The sequence below is a fragment of the Cynocephalus volans genome, chromosome 14, assembly GCF_027409185.1.
Source record: "Cynocephalus volans isolate mCynVol1 chromosome 14, mCynVol1.pri, whole genome shotgun sequence".
Lineage (NCBI taxonomy): Eukaryota > Metazoa > Chordata > Mammalia > Dermoptera > Cynocephalidae > Cynocephalus > Cynocephalus volans.
Window position 1 is genome coordinate 28,576,604 of NC_084473.1, and position 27,357 is coordinate 28,603,960.

The window sequence follows — 27,357 nt, forward strand, 5'->3', positions numbered from 1 at the left end:
CCCATTCACGGGCCTGCCTTGGCCTCATTTTATTACCCTTCCCATACTGCGCTTCGCAGGTATTGAGCTTTCTACAAACTGAAGTTTTGTGGCAACCCTGCCTTGAGCAAGTCTATGGGTGCCATTTTTCCAACAGCATGTGCTCACTTCATGTCTGTGTGTCACATTTCAGTCATTTTCACAATACCCCAAAGTTTTTCACTATTATTATATGAATTCTAATGATCTGTGATCAGTGTTTTTTGATGATACTATTATAATTGGTTTGGGGCACCACAAACCGTGCCCATATAAGACGGTGAACTTAATTGATAAATGTCGTGTGTGTTCTGACTGCTCCATTGACCAGCTGTTCCCCGTCTCTCTCCTTCACTTCAGGCCTCCCTATTCCATGAGACACAACAGTATTGAAATTAGTCCAGTTAATAACCCTACAATGGCCTCTAAGTGTTCAAGTGAAAAGAATAGCTGTGTGTCTCTCACTTTAAATCAAAAGCTAGAAATAATTAAGCCTAGTGAGAAAGGCATGTCAAAAGCCAAGACAGTCCAAATGCTTACCTTCTTGCACCAGTTAGCCAAGTTACAAATGCAAAAGAAAAGTTCTTGAAGGAAATTTAAAATGTTACCCCAATGAACACAAATGAGAAGAAAGCAAAGCAGCCTCGTTGCTGATTTGGAGAAAGTTGTAGTGGTCTGGAGAGATGATCAAACCAGCCACAACATTCCCTTAACCCGAAGCCTAATCCAGAGCAAGATCCTAACTCTCTTCAGTTCTGTGAAGGCTGAAAGAGGTGAGAAAGCTGCAGAAGACAGGTTTGAAGCTCGAGGATGGTTCATGAGGTTTAAAGAAAAAAGCCGTCTCCATATCATAAAAGGGCCAGGTAAAGCAGCACATGCTGATGTAGAAGCTGCAGCAGGTTACCCAGAAGATCTAGCTAAGATAAATGATGAGGGTGACTACACTAAACTACAGGTTTTCAATGTAGACAAACAGCCTTACACTGGAAGAAGATGCCATCTAGGGCTTTCATATTGAGACCTGCAGTTAAAAAAAAAAAAAAAACAGATTTCTTTCAAAATATCACTGCTCATTGACAATGCACCTGGCCACCCAAGAGCTCTAATGGAGATGTACAAGGACATTAATGTTGTTTTCATGTCTGCTAACACAACATCCACTCTTCAGCCCATGGATCAAGGAGTAATTTCAACTTTCAAGTCTTATTACTTAAGAAATGCATTTTGTAAGGCTATAGTGACTTCTCTGATGCATCTGGGCAAAATAAAGTTCAAACCCTCTGAAAAGGATTCACCATTCTAGAAGCCATTAAGAACATTCATGATTCATGGTAGGAGGTCAAAATATGAACCTTGATGGGTGTTTGGAAGTTGATTACAACCCTTGTAAATGACTTCGAGGGGTTCAAGACTTCAGTGGGGGAAATAACTGCAGATGTGATGGAAACAGCAAGGAAACTAGAATTACAAGTGTAGCCTGAAGATGGGACTGAATTGCAGAAATCTCATGATAAAACTTTAATGGATGAGGAGTTGCTTCTCATGGATGAACAAAGAAAGTGGTTTCTTGAGATAAAATCTGCTCCTGGTGAAGATGATGTGAATTTGTTGAAATGACAACAAAGGATTAGAATATTACCTAAACTCAGTAGATAAAGTAGCGGCAGTGTTTGAGAGGATTAATTTCAATTTTGAAAGAAGTTCTCCTGTGGGTAAAATGCCATTAAACAGCATCTCATGCTATAGATAAATCTTTTCTGGAAGAGTCAATCAATGCAGCAAACTTCATTATTGTCTTATTTTAAGAAATTGCTGCAACCACCCCAAACTTCAGCAACCACCATTCCGATCAGTCAGCAGCCATCCGATCAGTCAGCAGCCATCAACATCGAGGCAAAACGCTCCACCAACAAAAATACTGTGACTTGCTGAAGGCTCAGATAATCATTAGCATTTTTAGCAATAAATTATTTTTAAATTAAGGTATGTACATTGTTTTTTTAGACACAATGCTATTGCATACTTAATAGACTGCAACATAGTGTAAACATAGATTTTGGATGCACTGGAAAACCAAAAAACTCACTTTATTGAGATATTCACTTTATTGTGGTGGTCTGGAACTGAACCCGTAATATCTCTGAGGTAAGCCTGTATATGAACCTGCAGAACAGACGGTACTAATCTATTGTGATAGAAATCCAATCAGAAGTTGTCTAGAGCAGGAAGTGTAGCGGGTTCACCACAAAAGGTCAACCTTTGAAGGGTTGACAGAAATATTCCATATCCTGATTAGGGTGATGGTTACAAAGGTGTGTACATTAACAGGCAAATCAAACTATACACTTAGAATGGGCACATCTTATTATTGTATGTGAATTATTCTTTAATAATCATTGAAAATAATCATTGAAAATAACCATCATATAATGTTGGCCGTAGATTCAGAGTGCAGATTTTGACACCAGGTCGAAATCCTTCTAGACCCCAAATAATCAAGTGTTCCCTCCCTCCTCTGACCCCACTAATCCCCCCACCCCCACCCCAGCCCCATATGTCATCGTTTGGGCTTCTTTTTCTGTGTCTATGCATCTCAGCGTCCAGAAGATAATTCTGCCTTCTGTTTGAGGGGATCGCCTGTTCTACATTCCTCTTTCAATTTCTCCACTTGTATCTCTGTCATTCTCAGTCATTTTGCTCTCTCCTTTTATTAACAGGAGTTCTGGTTCTGTCCATCTTCTTCTGCTCCTTCTACAATATTTTCTCTCTTCTTTAACTGACCTAACTATAAGACCAAAGAGTTTTTTAAAAATTATTTATTTATTGAATGGTTTATTTTCTTTGCGAATTTTTAAACTGAAGGTAAGAATTTTTGCTTTTATTAAAAATATTTTATTTAAAAATTATTTTATTTATTAATACAATTATTTATGTAAATTATTGCATGTAACTTATATAGTCCTTGCTTGTTACTTTCACCTGTGTGGATTAATGACCTCACCTGTAAAAACTTCCCTTCCCTGTTTCAGGAAGAGTTTGTGAAGCATCCATTCTGGGAAGAGAAAAAACACCATCAAGAGCTGGGGAAAGAAACTAACACTTGTTAAACACGATTATGGGTCAGGACCTACTACATGCCTTATCTATTTAATTCTCACAATAACCCTGGGAGTGGGTATTATTTTTATCACTTACAAATAAGAAAACTGAAGTTCAGAGAGAGGAAAATAAATAGCGTTGGGCCAGCAAATGATAGAGCAGGCTCCAACCCTAGATCTGTGACTTACTCTATTCATTATTTGAAATAGACTCCTTTACTTGTGATTTTCCACCTATCTAACTCTTCATAGGAAAACAAAGAGGAAAATGGATAAGTAAATGGTGTTGTATTCATATAAAGGAATATAACACAGCAATTTAAAAAATGAAAGAATACTGTTATACACAACAACATTAATGAATCTTACAGAAATCATGTTCAGTAAAAGAAGCCAGGAACAAGAGTACATATGGTATGATTCCATCTACACAAAGTTCAAGAATAATCAAAACTAATTGATGACATGTAAATCAGAAGGATGGTTACCTCGGGCAATCGAGGAGGAATGGATACAGATTGGAAAAAGACTGGAGAGAACTTTCAGGGGTGCTAGAATTGTTCTGTATCTTTTTCTGGGTGGTGATTATATGGATGTAATATATGTACATTATCATCAAACTGTAAACAGATTAATATTCAATGAACTTCATTGTATTTTTTGCTCCTCAACTTTTTTAGAAAAAAATATATTTTTGGTTGTTAAAATGAAGTTTCCTGCATCCCACTATCACAGATTCCATGCCAGAAAAGTCTGGAATTGGGAAAAATGACTTCATGCAAGTATATCATTTAATGAAACCCTGCAGAGGGGACACACAACCCCCTTTTAAGGATGTTGGACTGTTAACTGAACTGTAGGGCCTTTCTCAAAATCTACGACTTGTACTGCTACTTCTAATGCAAAGAGTTGGTTGAAAGCATAAACGGGTAAAGCAGAATCTCGGCACTTTTTATTATCTTGTGCATTCATTTTTCTACTGCCTTATATATTTATTTTTGAATAATCCACATAGGTTGTCTCATACAGTGCTCATAAAGAGGTAGTCTATGAGGTGGTCGAGACAAGGTCTGTACATCTCCTTTAGAAGTAAAGACCCAGAGGCTCAGCAAGTTTAAGGGAGTTGCTTTCAAAGCTAACAAAAGGCAAATACCATAACAGAGTCTGTCTTTTAGCTCCTAATCTAGTGCTCACTCCACCACAGAACACTTACTTTAATTACCTGGGCTGAGAATGTGGAAAGGACCTGGAAAGGAGTCCTATCTATGCCTATCCTCATGGAACCATATTCCAATGAAAACTGAGTAAAAGATAAGCAAGATGAAAAGAAACACATAGTCAGTGATTTAAGTTGTCCTGATTTCCTTTGCCTAGTTGCCTGGTTTCTTTAAGCCTACCTAGATTCCCTTCGTCTTCTGAGCTCATACTTTTTTCATATCCTCCCTTTAGCCTTTTTCTTACTCTATGGAATTCTGACTGCCCACCTCTCCATGCACTTGTTGTTACTTAGCTGGAAAGGTAGGACACAAGAAACAAAGACTCTGGGTCGGCCCATGGCCCACTTGGGAGAGTGTGGTGCTGACAACACCCAGGCCATGGGTTCAGATCCCTATATAGGGATGGCTGGTTAGCTCACTTGGGAGAGTGTGGTGCTGACAACACCCAGGCCATGGGTTCGGATCCCCTTATCGGTCATCTTTAAAAAACAAAACAAAAACAAAAATTCAAGACTGTTAATTAACCAAGTGGTTGGGTGTATCAACCCCAAGAGAACTCTCCTCTTTCCCTGTTCTGGGGCCTCCCACTTTCTGGAACACATACATCATCAAGTGAATCTGAAAGAATCCCTGGGAAAGGACCCAAACTCAGAACAACCAGCTGGAAATTCAATAAAAAATTTACTGAAGAAAAAAAGGTGTTCTTCTGAAAAGTCCAGCTTACCAAAAAGGGTACTGGAGCCTACCTCCTACCCCCTCACTACCACATGCCAACTCGCTTTTAATGACTTCCCCTCACACCTTGACCTGTGTGAAAGAGCCCAGGTCATCACAAGGTTAAGAAACATTGGCCATCCCCTAGATGAAAGGACGATACAATGGCTCTAAGGAAAAAGGGATTCATAGCTCTGTCTCTCCATGTGACCCCTGAACCTATAACCATCCTCACCAACATTATCTGCTGCCAAGCAGAGATGATGTCCATGTGTACCTTTTGGAGGCAAGGGCTCATCTACGGCTCATAAAAACCACCACCTACAAAATGATGTGCGGGTGCTTAGCCTCTTTCAGGTTGAGGCACTTTCCTGAGGCAGCCTCCCACTCAAGTCCTATGTCTCCGTGGAACCTCAAAGGTTTAATTGCACTTAATGGGCTCGTGTCCATTAACCAGTCGGTACTTTACATCTCTTTTCATGCCTTTTATCTGACAATGAATGGCGAGGTTAGAAATATAAGAAAAGGGCACAGTTCCAGCTAATTACAGCAAAGGAGTCACCAGAGGCCAGTGGTCCAGCACCTCTCTGGGCATAGAGGGGCTTGGACTGGACAGATCACTCTCAGTGTCTGAGGAAGATCCACCAACTGAAATCTATTGTTCTGTAATGTCTCTTTCTTGCTCTTCCTCAGTATTAACTTTCAATCATAAAATTAAGACTTGGTTTCTTTCTGTAGGAAAAAATTGAATTGTGAATATGCTTGAATCTTTGAACTGAATTTAAGGTCAAAAGACCAACAAGATGATACTAGTGGATGGAAATGAAATATATACCACACTTCAGTGCTTCTTCCTATCCACATTTCGGACAAGTCAGGCCTTCCATGGTGAGACAATAGGAACTCCCATTCTGAACCCTCTCCTCACATCCCAGGGGTCCCACCTTCCTTCCCTTGGGAGTAAGAAGTGAGTTGCATGGGGAACCCACAGTATCACAACTGCTGCTGCCAGGGCTGCCTCACAGGGCCACACACAGAGATTATACCACTCCAGATGGCACCATTCAGACAGACTAAAATGTGTATGGAATCCTCAGAGTGGTAGAATGTACAATCGGCATGACCAGATGCTGGAGTATTGCTGCTGGTAGGAAAAAAACACAACAGTTCATACTGATAGAGCACTTTACTATGAGTCAAGCATTGGGCTAAGGATTTACACACATCATCTAACCTAATCTCCTTGACAACACCTTCAACTATTACAATCCTCATTAAGGAACACTTAGGAAATATTACTATCCCCAATTTTCTAATGATGAAAGGGGGCCTTAAAGATTTTAATAAACTTTACTAAGTCTCAGCTATTGCCCAACAAATATTTGTTGCATGGCCTTCAGACAAGAATGATGTAAATATTTTCATCTATTTACATGTCTTTGTTTGCAATCTGTACCTTGAGATTATTCCCTTACTGGAAAGAGTCCTGATTTGAAGGCAAGGAGAACTATGGCTCTAGTTAGTACCTAGCACAGCATCTAGCATCACATAACCTCTTAACACATAAATGAAAGTTTCTAGGTCTACCACTTTGTACCTGTGTGACATTGAAAAAGTGTTATCATACATTAGGATTACAGTTACTCCTTGTATAAATTAAAGCAAATATTTGCTCTGCCTACTGTAGGATTGATAAAAATAATAAATGTGAAAGTGTCTTATAAATTGGAAAGTCCCATGCAACTGTAACAGAACATTAATGATGGTTATAAAGGAAGGTAAAACTTCTTTTACAGGTCAGCCTGGCCAAATTCCCATGAAGCGAGGTTATCGGGCAGTAATCCTAAGAGTGGCAGGGTATTGCAGCTTCTTCTGACCCTCTGTCCCTCTCTTCTTCTCCCACCAGCAGGCTAGTCCCTCTTGACCTTCAACAGACTAACTTCCTCATAAAGATATTCATTTATTTTTATTAACGCTAACACTCTTCTCTGATGTCCCCAACACAAACCCTCATGGACCTTCCTTCTCTTTGGTAAAAGTGTGAAACGTTAAATTCAATGTGGATGAACTTTATCTTTTGAATATTCATATATATTCTCAACATTTCAAAGGGGTTTCAAGTAGCCAGTAGGAGCCCACTAAATCTAGAACCGATCTCATCTTCTCAAGACCCAGGTCACCTTCTGCACTGCCCAAAGACTAGATGCTAGGCACACACCTGCGAGTTGTCTTAGACACAGGTTTCTCTGATGAGTGCGCCTCCTCCACTGAATATACAGACCGTGTATATACAGAAAAGTGCTCTGTGTTTAATCTGGGGGTAGAGAAGAATATGCCCAGTAATTTCAAAGTGTTTTTTTTTTTTTTTCCCACTAACAGTCTTCTCATAAGTGCTTCCCACCAATTTCAAATGCAATTCTTTCCTTTTCCCCCTGGAAACACCTATGCCCACAGTATCTCAGAAGTTAGATCCTATAAGATTCTGACTCCTGCTGCTGTTCCCCATCTCAGTTCTCCTGCCTGTTGCGGCATCTCAACATTTGAAAATATAGAACTGATTAATTATGAATGCTGTGGTTTGTCTGACCCACATCTCACCTGATTCTCTACTCCCTTAGAATTCCATTCCATAGTCAGAGGAATATCAATTTCAGAAAATAAGGTTTCCCTGATATCCAACCTGAAGTTTCCTTCTGTAAGTCTCATCCTATTCTATATTTGTCACACTAAATAACTCCACTCCTTCACTGCCACTCTCTCTCTTCGGAGATTTGTAGATTGTTACTATGGCTTTCCCTTTATCACCACTTAGCCCAGCCATATATATTTAACTCTTTTCATCTTTCATCATAAATCAGTCTGTTCAACTCTTAAATCAGCTCTCTGCTCTTCTCTGGACTAGTTCCAACTATCCCAATCCACCTCCAATAACTGATATCCCTTCTGGGAGCTCATCTTCCTCTCTGTCTTCCTTTCCTCTCTCCACCCTCTCCAGAAGTGAAATGGGAAGGGACTGACAAATATGTAAGGCCAAGGGTCAGCTGTATTGCATTGCATATATCTTCTCTGAATTGCTCAGACCTCTCCATAGTACATATAAAGTCCCAAGTCATGGATCCCCTTTCCCAGAGTAGGAAGGGGGTTCTTGCAGGGAAATAGGCACTCCTATCCACAAGTCATTATCCTCTAGACATCAGCCTTGGGAATCGCAGTGTAGATCTCAAAACACCTACAAAACAGGATCCCGATTGAGCTGTGGGCAATGTGTTAGCATCCAGGCAGACATCTTTTCTGTGATTTAGGCTGTCTCAGGATGGTACATCACCATTCATACTGTCCTGCCTGTCTTCCTCTTCTCCATGAATGGTGCCCTGGGAAACTATCTTCTACTTTGAAATACTGATCCAATTTATGAATTCACAGCAATGCACAAAGAAAAATCATTAGTATGTCATGCATTATGAGGCTTCTCAGACATCCTTTTGTCCGCTCAACTTCCCAAACTGTGAGCAATATAGGTTTTGCTTTGTCCTAACTGCATGCTTTTCCATTTTCACCTTCCATTCCTTCTCATGGTCCTGCTCAGGTTCAGGAAGCTACCTTCAATCTAAGACACATGGGCTGCTCCAGGCCCCTCACCAGGAAAGGTGGCAGAACAACCATCCCTGTTTTTTTTTCTCTCCACAAATAGCCCCATCAGAATGACTGTGTATCTCTAGATCAGACCACCAAGTCACTTGGGCAGAAGCAGGAAGAAATAAACTGAGTTGTGCCTACATTTCCTTTGTATAATTGAAGATCCCATGTCACGGAAGAGTTAAATGCCTTTTCTATAAATCAGAGTCTATATAAAAAGAATAAACCCATTTCCCCAAACATGATAAATAGCAAAATCAATACAAGTGGCAGAACCTGAGCTTGAATTTTCTTATGAGAAAATGAATAGAATCCAATGATATAAGTTGCCTCAAACACAGAATATGATATAGCAGGGTGTGTCCACTTGATAGGGAGGTCTACAGTGGAGACTGTATCTGAATGAGCCTGAGAGGCAGTGGTAAAGCAAGAGGCTAGTTCTGCATGGCCAGCTGCCTAACTGCAGACAGCATATGTCCTCAGAGACAGGAGACACCAGCCAGTTCCAAGTGTGATCACCATAAGGCCTGAGGTGCTTTTCAATAAGTTGTCTGTCTCTCTGGAGGTCACAAGGAGCTCATCCAGTTACACTTAGTGTCTTATTTGATCTCATCAATAATCATTTGATCCCAATCCTGCTGAAAAATACTTGGCCAAAATTTCTAGCCTTTTAATGGCAGAATCCTGGCTCTTCATGAAACCAGCATTGCTAGAAGTGTCAAATGATGCATAAAGGCTTGGTCCAGCTGCCAAATGGACTGCACTGCTGAGAGAAGACTTGGGATGCCACAGTGTTTCCTTACAGCCAGTAGCAGAACAGCTCTTGGAACACACTTCTTTTTACATGAAACTCCCCCACTCAGCAGCTTCAACTCCTTATCTAAGGCTTGACTGGTGTATATTCTTCAAATACACTAAGTGTGTGACTCGTTAGAGACACCAACTGATAGCTTCATGCAACCTACTTGTTTATAGTAAGCAGGTTTGCGGCTATAGAAAGCACCCTTTTTTTTCCCCTGTCACAAACACCTGACAGCAGGTAATATAGTCTGCTGAGATCGATGATCATTTGACAAGTGGTGATCGGGAAACTCCAGAGATGATCATAGACATGAAAGTGGAAGAGAATTTGCATTTCCAGAGAGGTCTTTATTTTTTATTTTTATTTTTAATTACAAAGACATTGGCCACTAAAAGAGAACGTTGCATGTATAAACCACAGAAAACACCATGATGTTAAAGCCCAGCTGTTCTTTACAAAAGTATCTTTGGTGGGGCAACAGTGTGTCTCCCCCATCTCAGTTTACTGAATGCACTATCAAACTCATCAGACCTTGCATCTCACTATGTACTATATAAATTCCAGCATTGAACACAAAAGGGTCATTTTAAGTGCCACTGCCACTAATGCTAATGCTGAAATATGCATCCATACTCTGTTTTTCTTGGGGGGCACATACCAGTACGTTTTCTGTGCAATGACTGCTGAGCCTCTGAATATCCTTGCTGCATGAGAGTATCAGATGTGTGTGGGAGTATGTGTGTGTGTCTGTTGGGACAAGCATGGGAGATACTTGTAGCTCAACAATGGGCTTTTTTCAATGCTTTCCATTCAATTAATACTAGACATTAGTAACCAGTGGAGCATAAGAACTTAATTTATTTTTGACAATGAGAATGATAGAAAAGAAGCTGGGTTTGCTCAATGAAATTAGTGTAGGCTTTTTAAAAGCATGATTTCTTTTCTGTGCTTTTCTCATTCATTTATATCGTATATTTAATTCACCAGTTCTTCCCCAGTGGTCTTACAAGAGAAACATTCATTCAAAATCACCTAGTTTTCCAGTCAAAGGATACTCTGAGAAGAGTTGCAAGCAAGTGCCCTCATACACACCCAACTCAGTGAAAATGGGAAGAAATGAGGGAGTAAATGAGACAGAAACCTCATTTCAGGAGTCTCCAGCAGAGAGGTCTGCAGTGAAACAGGCCTGCCAGAGACTGTCGTCAAGAAGTGCTACTGCAGACGTTCAAGCTAAGAATCTGAGGGAGAGGAAGAGAAGCAGGGAAATCAACTACTGTTTCTCCCTGGCTTCATAGTGACACCCCCAAGTCAAGACGATCTTGACAACTTTCTTCCCTCTCTCCACAGCCCCCTCCTGTCCCCTGTTCCTCGGTTCCTCTGGGGCTCTCCCATCAGCACCTGAGAGGAAGAATGAGGGTCAGAGAGTGAACAGCAGACTAGGAGTGGGCTGAGGGTGGTGGAATGAATCAATAAGGAGGAGGCAATCCCTGGGCAAGCAAACATGGGGGTGCAGTTGGGTGGGATTCAATAATACGAAGAGGCATTCTATGTTCTGAGAAAGTGTACCACGTTAGCTAAATCTGTGATGTCCAAGAAGAGGAACAAGGGGGAAGAGAGAAGGGCAATAACTTTGAGATCTAGTACTTAGTGAAATCTAGAAGCAACAGGGACGTTTCAACTGTACCAGGGACCCAAGAAGAAGGGCACCCTATTTTGGCTCAGAACTTGTATAAGTCGGTAGAAGAAGGCATTCCTCCAACAGGGCACTTTTCTTCCAACTTGGCTGATAAAGAGAAAGGAAGGCTCTTGGGGGGTGACTGCATTCAGGGAGAAAATAAGAAAATATGGTCTAGGAGGAGAAAACTGGAAAAGGAGGTTTGCGGAAGGAAGAAAAAGAGCCAAAAGCTGAGGGTGTGGGTAGTTCATAGTGGTTGCAAATCGACGTGACTAAAAACCCGAATCCCGACCCGCTCAGGCGGGAGATGCTCACCGGTCTGGAAGATCTGGAAGAGAAGGCGAGGCTGGGAGGCGCGGATGGCCGCGGACAGCCTTCCCTCTCTGCCCACTTCCGACGCCTTCTTCTCGGGCATCAGGCGGATCCTCAGCCGCCCCTCGCCGTGGAGAACCCACCAGCTGAACAGCTCGCTGAGGTTGAACTGGAGCAGCCCCGCAGCCGCCTCCCCGGGGGGCCCGACACAGCCCTCAAAGATCGCCTCCTCGCCCAGCTCCAGCACCAGCTGCTTGGCGCGCCGAAGCTTGCGAACCGAGCCGCCCTTCAGCACCCTGGACAGCGTCCGGGCCGCGGCCGGGGCCGGCGAGCTGGCGCCTGCTGTCCAGGAGACCCCGGGCGGCGGCCCGAGCAGCTCGAGCAGCGGGGAGCAGTCGAGAGCCAGCGAGCCGCTCGCCTCCGGACGGCCAGCCCTCGGCTCCGAGGGGGACGGCGGCAGCAGCAGGTCACGGGCGTAGACACGGAAGAGCGAGGGCACCACGAAGTCCACCGCCAGACTCTTCCTCTGCAGGCGTGAATAGCTGAGAGGCTCCCGGGGCTGCAGCGGCGGCCCCACGACCCGCGAGCCCGCGCGCTGGCCAGTCCCGGTCCCGGAGCCCGAGGCTGCCGCCGAAAGCAGCGGCGGCAGCAGCCACAGGAGCTCGATGGATCCCATCCCGCCGGCGGACGGCTGTTTGGACTGGTCTCCCGACTCCCCGGGGCCCTTTGCTTCCCCCCAAATGGGAAGGGGCTCCACACGGTCCTTGGCTCTGAACGACCCCTTCCACCTGATCTCTGGGGATTTTGTGTTCACTCTGTTCTCTTGCTTTCCCCCCACCTGCAAGGAGGCTGAGTAAAACGGAGCTGGAAGCTAAGAGGTGAGTCTAGAGACCCCGAAGCTTACTGGGTGCCACAGCTGGGACACTGTGCCTGTCGCTCGCCGCGCCGGGTGCCGCGCCCCCGTCTGTAGCTCGCTGCGCTCCGGAAAGAGAGACACTACTACGGTTGAAGGGCGGTGGCAATTGGGGACCGTTTTCTCCTGGCCCCCCCGGCCGGAGCTGGGGTCTGTCCGTCCTCGGGGCGGCCTCCAGTCCCCCGCAACTTTCCAGGCTGGGAACGGTGGCTCCGAGCTGGTACCCGCTGTCCTGGCTGCCTCCTGCGTTGCTTACGGCTCCTGTGAGAGCCTCCCCCTGGTCCGGGCAGAAATCGAGGGCGGAAGCTGTTTTCTCGCGCCCCCTCAAGCGACCCTCCGCTGCGGGGAGACTTTGGACTGCACTGCCCCCTGAACTTCTGGGCGTGGATCGGGGCCCCGGCGCTGCGGAGCGGAGGCTCAGGTCGCCGCAGCGCAAGTTTGCAGCGTCCTTGCTTTCGCCTGCGTCGTGGTTCCACGGAGTTCGCAGGCACCAGAGCGGCCCCGGCGGCAGCCGCGGAGTGAAAGCGCTCAGGGCAGAGGAGCCCGAGATCTTGCTGCCCGCTCCTCACCCATCGGCAGCGCCTGCGGCTTCGGGTGGCCAGCCAGAGGACGGCCGGAAGGCGCCTCAGTGCCCCGGGAGCCTCCGGACAGCGGCGGCGGGAGGTGCCAGCAGCCACGGCCGCTGCCGCCCCCGAAGCCTCTGGATCGCATCTGCCTGGGCGCCCGCCACTAGCAGCTGGCGGAGCCGCGAGCGCGCGCCGGGAGGGGGCGGGGCCGCCAAGGGCGCGGGGCTCGCGCTCCCACTCCGCGCAGGTGCCCCGCCCTCGCAGGCCCGCCCCGCCCCCCTCGCACGCCAACCAATGGCGCGGCGAGGTCGGCTTCTATGCAAATCTGCAGAGGCCTCGGCATTCATTGAGAAAAGCTCAGAGCCCACCCCGCCCTCCCCCGCCTCTCTCCTCTGTCTTCTTCCTTCCCCTCTTCCAGATTCCTTGCCCTATTTCTTTACTGTGTGAACAGGAGCGTGTTTTGGACAAATGGGAGAAATGGAAGCGACCCCTTGCAATCAAGCACTATCCCTAATTATGCATTTAAGACATTAAACGGGTCCGACGGCGGAAAAACAGGTTCCGGAATAAAACTGGAGGCGAGGGGGAGGGGTCGCAGCGCGACATTTGTATGAGGTCCCTGAGACATAATCTTCTCTGACCCTCCTATTATCTGAATGCATTCCTGGGAGCCCGGGGATCCCGCCATCTACACAGGAAACGTCGGCAGGGCGGGGTGGGGGGTGGGGGAAAGCCGAGGTCTCGTAGAGTTGTTCTTCAGCTACAACAAGCATATTTCAGACCTCTGTCCAGTCACCCCGTTTTCTCAGAACGGTGTCTGAACATGCGCCACCTCCCTGAAGAGTAAATATTTTTAATGCCAGTTTTACAGATGAAGAAACTGACTTGTAGAGAATTTAATTATTTTTCCTGGGTCACACAGTCGTATGGGACCCCCAACCCCTTAACCACGACTCTATCATACTCCTCCATGAATAACAAGCAAAGAATATCTAGGGGTGACTTAGCTGGAAGGAATAAAGATGGGATGCTCTTGCTTACAGCCTTGGGAGTGAGAGTTCAGAACCCCAGGCCTTCCCCTCCACCACCACCACCACTTGTAAAGTAAGGGCTGTACTTTGGGTCTCCCTTTCCTTTTGTCTCTCTGGAGCTGCCAACACAGAACCTAATTAATGGCTGCGTTTATAACAAGTGGTCCACTAGGACCACAGAAAAAACTACAGTCTTTGGTTCACACAAATCCCTCAGTTCCTTCTTCTCAGAAGTTGATTGCTAGGCCTTGTGCTGTCAGTGCTAAAAAGGCAAGACTCTCCCTTGAGGAGCTCACAGCCTGGCAGGTCGCAGAGGAGCTTCGTAATAGAATCAGAGTACAGTGTCGGTTGAACCTCCCTCACTGAGCTCCTGAAGGCTGCAGCAGCTTGCCTACCACCCCACAGGAGATGGTAGCCAAGTGGAGCCTCTGCTCTCCCAGGGACTGGGCTGGGCTCTTTCCAGCACGGTGGCATCACCTTTGGCAAGTGGAAGACCTAATAACAAAGGAATATTGATTCTCAGAATGACTTGCTCCCAGCTCTATGTTTAGTAACACATTTAATTTGACAAGTATCTGGCCTCTCCCTGGAACTCAGACTCGATACACTGACTTTACAAGTTTAAGGGCAAAAAATGATCTGACACAAAGAAAAGGAAAGATGTTCCTACCTTGGGGAGGAAGAGAGGGAGGGAGAAAACAGAAGAAAAGAGTAAGGAAAGGAGATGGAAGTTAAAAGTTTCCTAATATGTGCACATATATGTTTGGCTTTTCATCAGATTTTGTTGACATTCACACTGGTAAAATACTTTTCTGTTTGAAATATGAAAAGACTAAAATGCCAGCCCTTTTACTCCCCACTTCATTCCTTATTTGTCTCTATAAATCTTGTCCAAAGGCAAATTAACTCTAGTTAATTTGTCAGTTAACTATGAATTTTCTGCTGCAATAAATGGCCACTAGGGGGCTGCAGAGACTTGCAACTTCTGAAGAGCCACCAGGGTTTACTGTCCTCCCTGGTAATTTCCCTGACCGTTGCTTTTGCACCTCATGGACACAAGGGTCTCAATTAATTCTCATGCTTTTATAAGTTCTCTCAAACTTCTTACAAGAAAGGACAAGTGCCTTTCTCTGTAGATTAAATCACACTAAATCTCAAAAATATTGTTCCCTTTTTGTTAGATAATTTTGAAAAGGAGACAGGAGTGGATGTTGATAGTCATCAGTCATTATGCATATGTATGTGTAGGGTTGTGTATGTGGGTGTGTGTTATATCACACAGTGGCCTTTGGGGGGAAGGTATATATTATTATTTCATTTACAGAGAATAAAACAGCTAAGGCTCAGACAGGCAAAAATAATTTGCCCAAGGTCAAACAGCAAGTAAATAACAGAGTTGGGATTCAAAATCATGGTTTTTTTCCCTCCAAAATTTGCACATCCCTCTGGGACAAATTAGGCCTTTTCCTCATGCCTACAGCTATAATTTTGACACCTCTATCCTATATCAACACCATCAAGAGGATGAGAAGGGAAAATGCAGTAAAGAGCGAGTGGTGGAAACAGAGACAGAGATTAAAAGTGTGAGCAATGATAGCTGACATGTCTCATGTACTTATTATGGGCCAGCACATTTCAAAGAAATTCTCAAGCATTATCTTATTTAATATTCACAGTAACACCATGAGGGGAAGTAATGCTATCTCTGTTTTCAGATCCCAAATGGAAGCTCAGGGAGAGTAACTTCCCAACAGCAAGGCTACACATGTTCCATAAGTTGAACCTGGATAGCTGACTAAGAAGTTCATACTCTGAAACCCTGGGTGAAAGAAAATGGGATGGGGAGGAGTGGAGGGAGGTGGGCAAAGATAAAGAAGCTGAAAGCCCAAATCAGAGACAGATATAGAGGATGGGAGTGGCAGAGAGGGCCAACATAAATGCTGGAAGCCCAAGCAGTCACCTTGCAGGTGACTTGAGCTGTTAAATTGAGGGAGGAGGAAAGTGAGCAGACCATGCACTGAGAGGACAAGACCAAGGAGGACACTGAGACCACCAACACCCTTCCCAGGAAATTTTCAGTTTCCAGAAATGGAGAAGTGGACAGCTCAGTCAAGGAGGTATCTGAATTTCTCTGTAAGGGAAACCACAATAATAAATCCAGGCAGTGTGACTAGGCAAATCATACCTCAGAACTGCAAATTCTGACTGAGGCCGGCAGGATTAATTGAGTCAGGCATTCAGTTGGTCAACAAATATTTCTTGAGCACCAAATATATACAGGATGCTGTTCTAAGTTCCAGAAATATTGCTTTAAACAAGATAAACAGAGTCCTTCTCCTCAAGAAGCTTACACTCTAATGGTGGGGGACAGACAATAAACATGCAAGTGTATAAGGTCATTTAAGATAATAAGTGCTATGAAAAAACAAAATAGGACCATGCAGTACATGATGATTTGTATCCTGAAGTTGCTAGGATCTAAATTAACAACAAATCTTCTACCAGTTAAATTGTAAAGAAAGAAAAGAAATTCATGCTAGTTTTACTTGCTGTCATACCACAAACTGCAAGTCACAGCCATAGAGTATCATAAATGTTTAGTTGAGATGGAAAAGGCATTAATTTTGTGGGGGGAAGACATGAACGGAAATGTGTTCTGATTGATGGCAGTTGGGTTTGGTACTATCTGCAGTTTCAGGCATCCACTGGGGGTCTTAGAGCATATCCCCCAAGGGTAAAGGGGGACCACTGCAGCCACATATGGCTAATGGCTACCGTACTGGGTAACTCAGGTCTAAATCATAAATCTGAGCATGAGACTCCTTCACTGAACTGTCCAGTGTCTTCTCATTGCAATCAAAATTCAAACTTTTTACCCTGCCCTATGCAACCCCAAATGATCTGGATCCTGGTTACCCCTTCAACCTTTATACTCTCCATTCACTATGTTCCAGCCAACTTCCTGGCCCCTGGACATGCAAATCTATTCTCATCTCGGGGCCTTTGCACTTGATATTCCTTTGCTTAGAACATTCCCCCTTAAAATCTTTGTATGATTGCCTCCTTCCCACCAATCAGGATTGCCAGCATCACTCTCTTGCACTTTGGGGCCATTAGTAAGTAAAATAACCTGACTTGAACACAAGCACAGTGATACTGATACAGTCGATGTGTTAACAGAGAGCGGTAAGTGACTAGCGGGCAGATATCATCCCCAGTGTGGATCCCCTGGAGAAAGGGATGATTCACGTCCTGGATGGAATGAAGCGGGATGGCATGAGATTTCATCACACTGACTCAGAACAGCGTGCAGTCTAAAACTTATGAATTGTTTATGTCTGGAATTTTCCATTTAATATTTTCAGACCACAATTGACCAAGGGTAACTGAAACCATGGAAAGTGAAACCGCAGATAAGGGAGGACACAAATATCGAACAGTTGAAATGTGTCTATTACAAATTGAAATGTGCTGTAAGGGGGGAAATACACACCACATTTCAATTACTTAGTATGAAAAAATATGCAAAATCTCTCATTGGTAATTTTTCATATTGCTTACATGTTTCAATGATTTATTTGGGGTATATTAGGTTAAATAAAATACATTATTAAAGTTAATTTTACCTTATTAAAATTAATTTTACTTTTTTAATGTAGCTACTGAAAATGTATTCCTGGTATGGACAAGAATTTCAACCTTCTGGGCCTGACTTCTCATGTTTAAAAGTGAATTCTAATCTCTTTCTGACAAAGTTGTTGTAAGAATTAACTAAATATGATAGCAAATGTGAGATCTCCTGAGAGCCTGACACATTATAGGTACTTGCTACACTACACGAAGTAAGAAATTACAGTAAAATTTAAAAAACAAGGACAGGGTAGGGATGTGTCTGGCTATCAGACCCATAGAACCTGTGGTGACCAGGCTGACCTTGACTTCTTGGCTCCCTTGGATGAATGGATTGACCTGGAAATGATCTTGGACAACGAATCAGTAAGTCTGAGGTATCCAAGCATGAGAGCATGAGAGAGAAAGAGAGAGGAAAAGAGACAATAAGAATAGAAGAAAAGGAGGAGAGAGCAGATGGAGGGGAGAAGATGGATGAAAAAGGGCAAGAGAAAAATCAACAAGTAGAACTGAAGCTAGATGTTAGAAGATACTTATCACTAAGACATTTGGAAGCCCACAACCAGAATAGCCTACCCTAGGCCAAGAGTAACAACTAGGACCCAGAAGAAACATTCAAGTGAACCAAGAATTTACATTCAGGAAACTGGATTTTAATCACAACCTTGCTTCTCGGAGGCTCTGTGATCTTGGAAAAATCCTTGATTTATCTGAGCTAATGCAGGAAATTAGAAAAAAGGACCAGGTATGGTCTTTAAGACACAAACCTAAAATTCTATGTGAGATTCTTCAAGTGGTCACAAGGCCTCCTCCAAGATTGGGGACCAGAGCTGACAAACAGTAGAAGAAAACTATGAGCATCCAGGAGAGCCAGGAACAGAACTTGGACCTAACACTGAACAGAGGAAAAACAAAACAAAGATTTCTTTTTAAAAATGATGCTGCCACTGGATAGACATGAGCTCTAAATCTGTAGCTTGCAATTGCTGACCAGTCATACATAAGATATCTTCTAATAACTGTCACGCTAAAAGGAAAGTCATTAAATAATAATTTAATCATTACTTATTAAGGACCAACTATGTGCTTCACTTTGCATGATGTGCCCAGGAAGGATATTGTGGTGACTAAAACAGTCTAGGTTCCTACTGTCATGGAGCCTTGATAAAATTAAATGAAAAATACCCAGAATACATAATTGAATCCATGCCTATGCTACAACTAAGCAAAAATTACAAAACAAACAAACAAACAAACAAAACCCCCCAAATACTGGAGGAAAACATTGAAAAATAGACTTATTGGGGAGGCAGAATTAATGACTTTTTCACAGTTTTGTATAATAAATAATAATACAATTTGAGTCCCATAAAGAAAGTGGATCTGTCAGGGTAGCTAGGTTATAGTGTAAAAACGACAACAACAAAACCCCAAATCTCAGTAATTTAAAAATAATGACATATATTATTCACATAGTCCATGTCCGTTTCAGGCAAGCAGAGGGCTCTGACCATCATAGTCATCTAGGGATCCAGGCTGATGGGACGGCCACACTTGTGAACTTGGAGGATCTTGCTCCAGCCTGGAAATGGCACGTGTCCACTCACAACTCTGGCTGGAAATATTCACGTGGTTTCACCCTATCATGAAAGGGTCTTCAAGGTGGAGAGCCAGAAATAGCTAGAAAACAGCTTTACTGCCTCCAAAAGAAGGGGAAGATCTGCAAGGTTGTATTAGATTACTTAGACTAGGAAGGGTCCTGAAGACTAGAGTTACCCAGAGGAGAAATGACCTTAACTCCCCAGGGATCGACTGTGAAGCTGGGAGCCCAGCCTACATCAGATAGCACAGCCTCTCCTGGACATGCTTCCAGTCTGTGCGTACAACATCGTGGAAAATGAGAGCGCTCCAACTGCTCTCTTCTCTCCAAGGGTATGACGTAAGAGGTGGCAGAGATGCAAAAAAAAGCCTTTCCTAAGCACCAAAGAGTGACAGCTCTCCTCTGGAAACTATAAACAACCTCACATCTACAGAAGAGAGGGGAAACAATAAGAGAGATAAAAGCGATCTGTGTCTCTCACAGCAATCCTGTGTTTGCCAAAGCACAGTGCATTAGGGAAGAAGCGGGGAGCTATTACAGGACCTAACAAGTGTTGGTCTTATCACCTGCTGCTATCCTAATGTGTTCATGCCTTTTTAAATATCCTTTTTGGCTGAGGAAGATGAAAGAAAACTTTCTGGGTAATTTGGTTACCAATATAGCCTTCTTGAAAAGCCTTTGTAAGGGCTTCAAACCAACGTGTAGCATCCATTCCATTTAGTTCTCTCTGACTTTCAGCCAAGACAAATTAGGGCTCTGGCCTGTGACTTTTAGTGGCATCAAGGAGAAGGCTTTGGTGTCTGAGAGCTTAATCATGTCTACATGATGAATCAGACTGACAGTAGGCAAGTCAATCTCTGAGCAATGGGTCACATCCAATTAATCTGCTCCAGTGGTCTTAATGATCAAATACAAGATGGTTCCCACTGGCCAGTCTTTTCTGATCCTTCATTTCACATCTGTGTTGTCCTGCCTTCTTTCCTTTCTCATCCAGACCCTGGGATGACTGAACTCCTTTGAGTGAGCCCCACCCAAGTTCAGAGATCAGTCTTGGTTTTACTTAGGAGGGATTAAGATCACGTGGTTCGGCATCAACTCAATTTCCAATAAATTAAGTGAATCCTATTTGTTTTGCCTCTGTGACCATGCCACACCTTGTCCCTAATTTTTTAAAGTGCTTTCTTAGCCTTGTTCTTACAGGGAAGCCCTTTGGGCAGCACTCTTTCTCTGAAGTCTGCTGTCCACTGACCAGCTTCCCTGACGCCAGTGCCTTGCAGTCCAGCTGTGTGTACACTAGAACCTAGTGTTCTCTCGTAGGGATATGACTAGACATGCCCATCTTTCCTCCCTTTTCCCCTTCTTCTACTTGTGTCCACAGCCAAAGGACTCTTCATTAATTACTGTCGAATCCCAGCCCACCGCCATGGCTGATTACATCAGAAGTGAACGCCTGACCCCAGAGAAGCCAATCCCAGGCTAGGTTGAACCACTCAGCTTTTCTCTCCAAAACTTGAACTTACAATGATCACCTCACTTTCTGAGCAAATTTGTGGTGGACTTTGCTCCTGGCAAATAAAACTAAGACAAACTGAGACTTACCTTTCCCTCCTCCTGGTCCCCCCTGGCACTGAATCTCTGCAAAGGTTCTACCTAGACACTGTTCTCTAAGCCTAATGGGTATCTGAGCCCCAGCACCTGTCCACTCTGATATGCAGGACTAGCCTCGTTCCTCCCATTGCTCCAGAGCCCCAGAGTCCTCTGCTCTTACCCCTTGCTGATTGTGAACTGAGTACCCAAGTGGATCTGGCCAGCACTGGGGAATCTTAGGGCCACAATGACCTAGAATTTTTAGAGCCACCAATCTGGACACGTACTCTGATATGACTTCTGTATACAGCAAGTTTCCGCATACAAGGTAATTTTGGAGAATTAGCTTGGGTACTACAGTGTCATATTTTATAGATATTTCAAGGCTTTATAGGAATAAAGTTACATCGTGGTTGCTCCAAAGCATCCAGGATGCAAGGTTGTAATACCAGGGGCCAATACTTGGGCCCCCAGCTTATGGGAGAGTCGTCTTACAAAAAGGGAGAGCCATCTAGTTTTAGGAGGAAAAAATATCCTCTGTACCTCCTTTTCTTTTCCAAGTCCCAAACTCTGCCTGATGGCTCCTGGTGGCTTAGCAGCCTCAGTATGGCCCATGGTTTGGAGAGGTCCATGTGGCAAGGAACAAAGGACTCCTGCCAATAGTCAGCCCTAAACTGCCAGGCTTGTGAATAAGCCACCTTGGAAATGAATCCTCCAGCCGTGGTCAAGCCTTCAGATGCCTGTATCTTGACTGTACCCTTGTAAGACACCCTGAGCCAGAACCATATAGCTAGCTCAAATTCTTGACTCTCATAACCTGTGAGATAATAAATGTTTATTGGTATTTGGGGTTGCTAAGTTTTGGATTAATTTGTTTTCCAGTGATAGATAAGGAATATCCACCACTTCCTGTTCACCAGATTCCTCTATCTTCCCTTTTACCTGTTTCCCCAACCAAGCCATGCCATTGCAATGCAGTCCACCAGAGCTAGTGCCATGTGTGCACAAACACCCACCAAGACAGCACTCATCACTATAGGCTACAGCCAGAGGCAGGATACCCCCTCAAAAACATTTCACTGCTCCCTCAGCACCTGCAGCAGAAGTTACACATCTCCTTATAGCGCGGGAAGGAATCCTTTAATTTTTTTCTTTTATAGTATTTTCTTTCTGATTGTAAAAGTGACACATAGTAATTGTAGGAAATTTCTAAATTCAGAAATATATTTAAGAGGAAGTTTAAATAACCCACTCTCTCACCACCCAAAACTAATGACTCAAAATTTTGGTATATTACCTTCCAGTATTGTTTTAAATTAATATAATTTGATTCATGGAAAGTTATATTCTGAGCTATTTTTTTAACTTAACATTATATTATGAGCATTTTCCCATATCACAGAACATTCTAGAGATTTATGATTTTTAATGACTGCACAGAATTACAATGTGTAGATGTACCATAATTTGTTTAACCCATCTCTAGTTTTGGACTTGTGGGTTGTTTCCAAGTCTTTTCTGTTATAAATAATGCTGTAACCAATATTCATGTACATCAATCTTTGTCCATGACTCTGATTAATTCTATAGCTCATAAATGTGTTTGCATTTCAATTTATTTCCTGAAGTCCCTATTTCTTTTTATAAAATGTAATCACTAACACATGCATAGAATTGAAAAGTTACAAAAGGTTATGCAGTGAAAAGAACATCTTTCTCTCACCAGGGTTTCCAGGTTCTCCAAGATTATTTCTCCAGAGGCAATAATTGTTACCCATTCTGGTGCATTCGTACAGAACTCTTTCATGCGTATATAATCACATACATATAGGACAGCTGTTCTCAACATATGATCCATGGACCCGGGGATCCCCAAGACCCTTTCAAGGAGTCCATAAGGTCAAAACTACTTTTATAATAATACCAAACATCATTTACCTGCTTCAGTTTTATTCTCTCACTGGTGTACAGTGGAGTTCTCCAGAGGCTAAATGGCATGTGATGACATCATCACTTTGACAGCTAATGGAATATGTGCTTGTGTATTCTTGGGCTTTCTCAAATTTTCTAAGACAATCTCTTTGGGGTCCTCAATGATTTTTAAGAGTGTAAAGGCTTCCTGAGACCAAACTGTTTGAGATCTGTTGGTATAGATCTTTAAACAGACACTCACGATTGGTAACATGCTATACATATTCTTTTAAAAATATAACCATTTATCTTAGATTATTTCAGCTCAGTACCTTTAAAATAGCTTTGGTGTTTTTAAGTGACTGTATTTTATTTTCTTTTATGGTTGTTCCACATATATTCAATGAGCTCCTACTGATAGAATTTAGGTTTTTTTTAAAAACCTTTGCTGTCATTATTACTATTATATAACAAGTAGTTGCACAGAATAACCTTGCGTGCTCTTCATTTTGGATAAATACAAGTATATCCCTATGGTAAATTCCTAGTAGTGGAATTGCTGGCTCAAAGGGCATGGGCAGTTAAAACAGGTACTGTCAAATTGCCTTTCATAGACAACATATCCATTTTTATACCCACAATCATAAAGAGCAACTGTTTCCTCACATCATCACCATCACAAGTGTGTTGTCAAATTTTTGATCATTAAAATCTGATAGTTATAAATATGGTATCCCATTGTACTTTTAAGTTCTATTTCTCCCATTATGAGTAAGTGAAGTATATTTTCCTATTTTGAAAAGTCTTTTGTATCTTTTCTGGAAAGTCTCTGTTTATGCACTTTGTCCATTTATTTTGGATTTTTTGGTTCTTTCTTATCGATTAGTAGGATGTCTTCATTTGTTAAGGAAATTAGAACCTTTCTATCTTTAGCTGTTTGATTATTTTATCTTACTATTTTGCAACTGTCAAATTAATAATTTCTTTTATAGCTTATGGGTTATGTCTAAGCTACACACACATGCATGATATTTTTAGACATACTATATTTTTCTTCTAGTACTTTATGGATTTTTAATTTTTAAACTATTTGAATTTTTCTAGTAAAGAGTTAGAATAGAATTCAACTTTATCCTTTTATTTTCTTCCTAAATGGGACTCATTATCCTAACACTATTTGCTTCATTAAAAAATATATATATTTTCCTGGGGGCTGGCTTGTTGGCTAGAGAACAGCCTTGTAACACCAAGGTCAAGGGTTTGTATTCCCATACCCGCCAGATGCAAAACAAATAGAAAAAAAAAATCTTTTCCCTGCTGATAAAAAATGCCGCCAATGTCATAAAACAATTTTTGCCTGTATTTGGATCTCTTTCTGGTTTCCCCATTCTATTACATGGACCCAACTGCCTACCCTTCCCAGTCCCACAACCATTCACAATATCATAACTTTATAATAGGTAAGAAGGGGTGCTATTTGGATTACTTGTCCTTTTCAGAATTTACCAGTATGTTCTTGCTCCCTTATTTTTTCATATGAATTCTAGAACTGACTCGATTAGTTTTAATAAATCCTGTTGCTTTATTTATTGAGATCACTTAAAATTTACAAATTAACTTAGGGAGATCTGCCATTTTTACAATGTTGAGTCTTTCTATCCAAGAACACAGGAAGTCTTTTCTACAATATTCTTAAATAACATTTAATAATTTATTCAAATCATTCTTGTGTATTTCTTGTAAAGTTTATTTTTACTGTTTCTTTTGCTATCAAATAATGGCATTTTTCTTTCAAATATATTTTCTAATTGGTTTTTGGTATTATATATTGAGATGCAATTTATTTTCATATATTCATTTTGTATCCAGCCTTCCTACTGAATATGTTTATTGCTTGTAATAGTTTTTCAGTTGATCTTCTTGGATTTTCAAAGTATACAACTATATCACCTGCAAACAACGATAATTTTGCTTATTCCTTTATGATTTTTATACCTCCTTTCCTTCTCTTATCGAATTTCATTGCCTAGCTCCTGCAAAACAAAAGTCAAATCAAAGTGAAGGTAGCATAGAATCTTATGTTGGTCCTGACTTTATGGGAATGGTTCTAATATCTCATCATTAAGCCTGATGCTGGAATTTGCCTTGAAAAATGTACCTTTTTATTGAATTACAACTCTTACATTTTTAAACTCTATGCTCCCATCAAAAACTCAGATCCCCCAATCAATCTTCATGGTCCCCACACTGCACCTGTCAGACAATATGCATGTACGTCTCAAACTGGAGGACTGAATTTGTTGTCTGGAATTGGTGGTAAACCCTGGCCTAAGGACCAAGATAAAGTATTTTTAAACATTTTTCTCTAAAGAGGATTACCAAAATGTAAGCACTACACAAATTGCAGTTTAGGACTACTGAGGGAGAAGCTGAATTTGGGGCCTGACTAGTTTTCAAGAAACATTAAGGAAAGGAGACAGCGCCTGCAGAATCTTCAAACCCAAAGCTATTCACATGCCATTGCTCCATCTGAGCCCTTTTTCTCCCCTAAACCCCACTAAGTCCTTGCCTATCTCTGATTCACTATGCAGAGATGAGCTGAATCATTTCACACACTCTATCCTGACCCACACCAGCTAATGCTGCCCCTGTTCAGGCTGTAAAGCCTCACTTCACAGCAGTGTTTTCCAATGGTTATAAGAGTAGCTGGAGATGCTTTAATAAAACTTTAGCACCCTGGACTCCCCAAGAACTGCTGATGTTTATGTACACCAATATTTGAGAAGCACAGCCCTCCTATACCATTGGTGCTGCAGGAACTGCTACAGGACCTAGAAAGCCTGACCCTTCTGCCTCAACTCTTCCAGCTCCAAGTTAAGTCATCAGACTGTCCCTTGAACTAATTTAGTGTGCTGTGGCTACCCTAGAGGGGAAAAGCACAATTTCTAAACTATCTTCACTCAGAATCTCCAAAGATGCCCATACATTTATGGGAAGGTGGGCACACATCCAAACCATCCCTGATTCTAGTGAATATTCTGAAGAAAGTAGATAAGATGTGTTTGTCAAACCTGGAACTAGTGATGTAACCTTGGAACCTTCTTTAGAGAAACCAGTCTTTAGACATGCATACCTGTGCCTGAACTGCCTCAGGTATTAAGGCTAACAGGAACCAAGACAGCATCTGCTGCACCCCTGGTCCCACTGATGTCTGGCGTGCTAGCTCCCACTTTTGTGGGAGAGGGTTGGTTGCCCTGTACCCCTCTCTGCTCTGTTTCTCCTTCTTCCATCCCCCTATAGCCTGACAATGCTGAGCAGGTCTCATCTGCAAGCCCACCTGAATTGCAGCCACAGGTAAGGACAAGCACTGCTGGAGACAAACAACCATGTTTACAAATTGTCTACTGCTGACGTGCAGTCAGATCCACTTTGGAAAGCAGCCCTATAATGCTGAGCAGATCCACAGGCAGCCTCCTGTGGTGGGAGGCAAGGGTGGTGTGAAGTGGCAGAAGTGCTTAAATTGGTCTTTAAGCAAAAGAGTACAGCGGCTCAGCCCATTAAAGAACTTCACTCAGAAGCGTCCTATTGACATGCCGACCGGCCTTTGGGGACTCGGCTAATGAACCCGCAGCAGCGCCCGGTTACTTCCCTGCAAGTCACACACCACATCAAGGTGAGTGTGCAGAGAGACGAATGCACTCCCGGCCCAGTGGGGGACCCATCTGGTGAGCTCAGCTTCCACCTCCAGCAGCACAACATAAGGAAGGAGGCTCCTTTGAGGGGAGCAAAGCATTTTTCCAGACTGTCTCTCCACCTTCTTTACAGCAGTCATTTTCAAAGCCAGGTGAAGGCAAGAGGTCTGGCTTTCTTTCAGGGATGACTGCAGACTTTCATTTTGACATGGGACAACTGTCTACTTAGTACCAGCTCAGCCTGAGGTATCCAGGTTATTAAGTGTTGGCATTCATAAACTAAAAATAGTTCGTTTTTAGAGTTTGCGGAGGAGTCTCATTCAGAATCCACTAAGAAGTGAGGCCACCTCTGGAGCCTGGCTGTGCCCCACTGCCCTGCCATGCACAAAGGGTCTTGCAGGTAGTTGTACTCCAGCGACTTCAAGGAACCAGCTTTCTTGTCAGCGGGTTCTCAGCACTACTGAGAGTCGCACTTATTATACTGCAAATAATTCTTCACATGATTTCTTATCAGAACAAACTTACCACAACTATTGTGGGCTGGTGAGGTTTTCAAAATTTTAAAATATAAATTGCTGCTCACTTAGTGTCATTGTTATCAATTTAGAACATTATTAATTATTTGGTTAGCCCTATGGTGTGTAGTGATCTACAGTTGTATCAACAGTATTTTGGGCCTATAATTTTCCAATAATGAAAGTTTAATATTAATCATCTATATCCCTGTGATAATTTGCTTTTATAAGGATGCTTAATATGTTAGGTGCTGCCTGGAAAGTTGTGCTATATGAATAACTTGAACCTTTTATCAAAGAAAGTGTAATAAAATTACTGGGTTATTTTAAGATCCGAGGGCACTGTTTTAGCATATATAGATTCTTGTTTTCTTGTTCATTTTCTTCTTTTCAGTGCAAACAATATGCAATATGCGCTTCTTTATAGCAACAAATTTACA

General features: G+C 42.7%; 1 protein-coding gene across 1 annotated transcript in view; it reads right to left on the bottom strand.

The window, feature by feature from the left end:
- Positions 1-12,148, bottom strand: part of ALK (ALK receptor tyrosine kinase) — a 731,313-nt gene extending 719,165 nt beyond the window's left edge. The window contains exon 1 of the mRNA XM_063078008.1: positions 11,476-12,148. Coding sequence (XP_062934078.1) covers positions 11,476-12,148 — 673 coding nt within the window. The remainder of the gene's footprint in view (positions 1-11,475) is intronic.
- Positions 12,149-27,357: the final 15,209 nt, after the last annotated feature.